The sequence below is a fragment of the Notolepis coatsorum genome (assembly GCF_963971535.1).
Source record: "Notolepis coatsorum genome assembly, chromosome: 3".
NCBI lineage: Eukaryota > Metazoa > Chordata > Actinopteri > Aulopiformes > Paralepididae > Notolepis > Notolepis coatsorum.
The window spans coordinates 81619472-81622530 of record NC_140167.1 but is presented as its reverse complement, the minus strand read 5'-3'; the positions used below and the strand labels follow the sequence as shown (position 1 = coordinate 81622530).

Genomic DNA, 3059 nt, shown 5'->3' with positions numbered 1-3059 from the left:
GGTGCATTCAGTAAGACTTTCGATAGTTTGGAATGAGGATTTAGACTTTAACCACATACAATTACATGGAATAAGCACATAATTTAACAGTAGAGTCTACTCTGTCCTTGTTGTTATTATTTATCATATATTTTAATGATAGAATTCTATTACACATTTTCAGAGAGGTTTTAATGTCAGTTCTCTGCTCATTTTGTGCCTGTCTATAATTATGCCAACTTTATGCAAATGTTATGCCTATATTTTGTGTCTACATCACTGCTGTGAAGCACTTTGGGCTGCAATTCTTGTATGAAAGGTGATATACAAATAAAGTTTATTATTATTGTCATTATTGTCTGTGTATTCCTTCTCACAGCATCAAGTAACTTCATGATCACATAGTCCACTATGTGAATGCAGGAATGTAAGATTTTACAATCAGTTGCACCAAATAGAAATGCTAATAAAGACACTCACAGTATTGGTTAGCGATGACGTAGGGCACGTAGACTTTGCCGTCAGAAGCCTTTCCCCACATGCAGCCGCGGGAGGTGCAGGGGTCAGCGTTCCTCTCCTTCTCGTTGAGATAAGCGATGTCATCCACGATGTAGGGCTCATCCTCAGTACGCACTGGTGACAGGATGAGAATGAATTAATGAATGATCATTACATTTATATAGCGAGAAGGTCAATATCAAATAACATCAGCTGTTGTCTCAAATGGATCGGAAAATGTGTGCACTGTTTCCCCACAAATTAAACAATACACAATAATTTCTTACCAACATCCTTGTTGGCCTTCAACAGCAGCTCAGAGACACCTTGCTCCTCCTGTATTATCTATAGTGAGGGAATCCGATGATTTATTAGTGAGGAATTATGATGATAATAATAACACCTCTTCATTCATGCTTTGGCAAAGTCTGGTGTGAGAAAGTACTGCACATAGTGGAGTTGATACGAGTTGATATGAGTCAAGCTCAAGCAGTGAGGAAATGACGTAGAGTCGTAGACTATCCTCCATTCAGATAATGTGTGATGAAATGAGTTTGTACTCACAGTGTTGTTCAGGTGGCATGCAGCAAAATGGAGGCAGGATAAATGAAACAATGAAAGGTTAAAACTAAAGACATGAATGCACATAGAATATTCACTACATAAACAAACCCACACAGGTAAGTAAGTAGGCATTGGAGGTTGGTTATACCGGATTTGAAGGTATTCTGTACCTTCGTGGATCAATATAGCATGGATTTTTACATTACATCATCCACAATATATATAAAATAAAGACAATTTGAAAGAAAATACAGTACATTACTATTATTTGTTCCTTGCAGCAGTATTGAACAAGTAAAAAAAAAAACAGAAAATGTTGAATGAAATAACACCATGACTATTATTATTATTATTATTATTATACTATTACAAGAGTCATATCACATTGTAATTTCTATTGGAAAACTAAAATAACACATCAAATACTGTCAAAACTAAGAAAAATATCAGATGATATTTTGGAAATATCACTTTTCTCACCTCTTCATTTGCCCAAGCAGAGACAACAACCAGGGCCAGTAGACCCAAGATGAACTTCAAGCCAGCCATGTTAACAACGTACAGGTTTACAGTGTAGAAGACTGTGTGCTGTACCACAAGCTGGAGCCTCTTTTATGGTCCAATCTGTTCCCTAATATGGTTATGGTTACATCACAGAGGTGCCTTGGCTAATGCATAATATAACTGATAGGGCATACAGACTCTCATCTGCACCTTGATTACACTGCTACTTGCTCTTATGTGTACATTCATAGTTAATTATATTGTTTACACTGCCTATTTTTACTTTATACTGTACTATAATTTTATTGCGCATTATAAATGAAAATATCATATCATATCATATGTATTATTTCTTCTACTATTACCATGCCCATATCTGTACCTCCCCTCCCCCATGCTGCTATGATGCCTGAATTTCTCCAAGGGGATCAATAAAGGAATATTTTATAATGCTGGTGTGTTCCTTTAAAGGCAAAATATGAAAAGGCAAGCAAAAAGGCAAATCCTCAATTCAAAGTACTAGAACCATATGCCACTATAACACCACAACTATACCTGGTGAAAAAACACAATTTAAATGTCAATGGTGTCCATTAAACATTTATAATGCTTGTTTCTTTGTAAACCTGCAGGAGACACTTTAAACACTTTTTAACACTACACCATATTTGTATCTATTTATTACAAAAATACTTGCACTACATACAGACCCTCATCTGCATCATTTCACACGTGAAATATTCTTATCAGCTCAGGCTCTGTGCCACATCTGACCCTGACGTAATGAGGGGGGGGGGGTATTCAGGTGACCTTACTTCACCGTCATTATTATTATTATTATTATTATTATTATTATTATTATTATTATTATTATTATTATTATTATTATTATTATTATTATTATTATTATTATTATTATTATTATTATTATTATTGTATTATGTTGCATGAATGAGAAATATGCATATAGGAATCTATATGAAATAGATAAGTGGAAATTACTTAATTTTTTTCATTACTTTTTCACTGTACTATAATTATATTACCTGTATTATGTCTTCTACTTTTACCATGTACACCCCCCCCCCCCCCCCCCCAGGCTGCTATGATGCCTGCATTTTCCCAAGGGGATCAATAAAGGAATATCTTATCTTATCTTACAAATAAATAGTTAAAACTATGCTTAGCATTAAAACGGTTTATGGCAGGATTTCACCGGAAACTATATACAATTTCCCTGATAAAAATCTATAACTTTGAACTTACAGGAGTTCACCTGTAAAGAGAGAGAAACAAAGACACCAATTTACAGTGAGTTTTCTTGCCAATACTGTACATAAATAGGGATAGGAAATGAATAACTGAGAAACAGGGCTAGAAGCCCAAGAGTGCATTTCAATGCAGACCCCAGCAATATGTCAACCAGCAAGTTTCAAGTTTCAAGTTTTGTTTTATTTGTCATATATAAAATATATTTGTAGGCCTACATTACAGTGAAATGCTTGGTTCTGTAT

General features: G+C 34.7%; 1 protein-coding gene across 1 annotated transcript in view; it reads right to left on the bottom strand.

Moving 5' to 3' along the window:
- LOC311225041 (high choriolytic enzyme 1-like) overlaps positions 1-1590 on the bottom strand; it is a gene marked incomplete at both ends in the record, with an annotated part of 4518 nt that extends 2928 nt beyond the window's left edge. The window contains 3 exons of the mRNA XM_084310250.1: positions 460-612; positions 765-813; positions 1531-1590. Of these exons, the coding sequence (XP_084166376.1) occupies positions 460-612; positions 765-813; positions 1531-1590 (262 nt within the window). The remainder of the gene's footprint in view (positions 1-459; positions 613-764; positions 814-1530) is intronic.
- Between the last annotated feature and the right edge of the window lie 1469 nt (positions 1591-3059).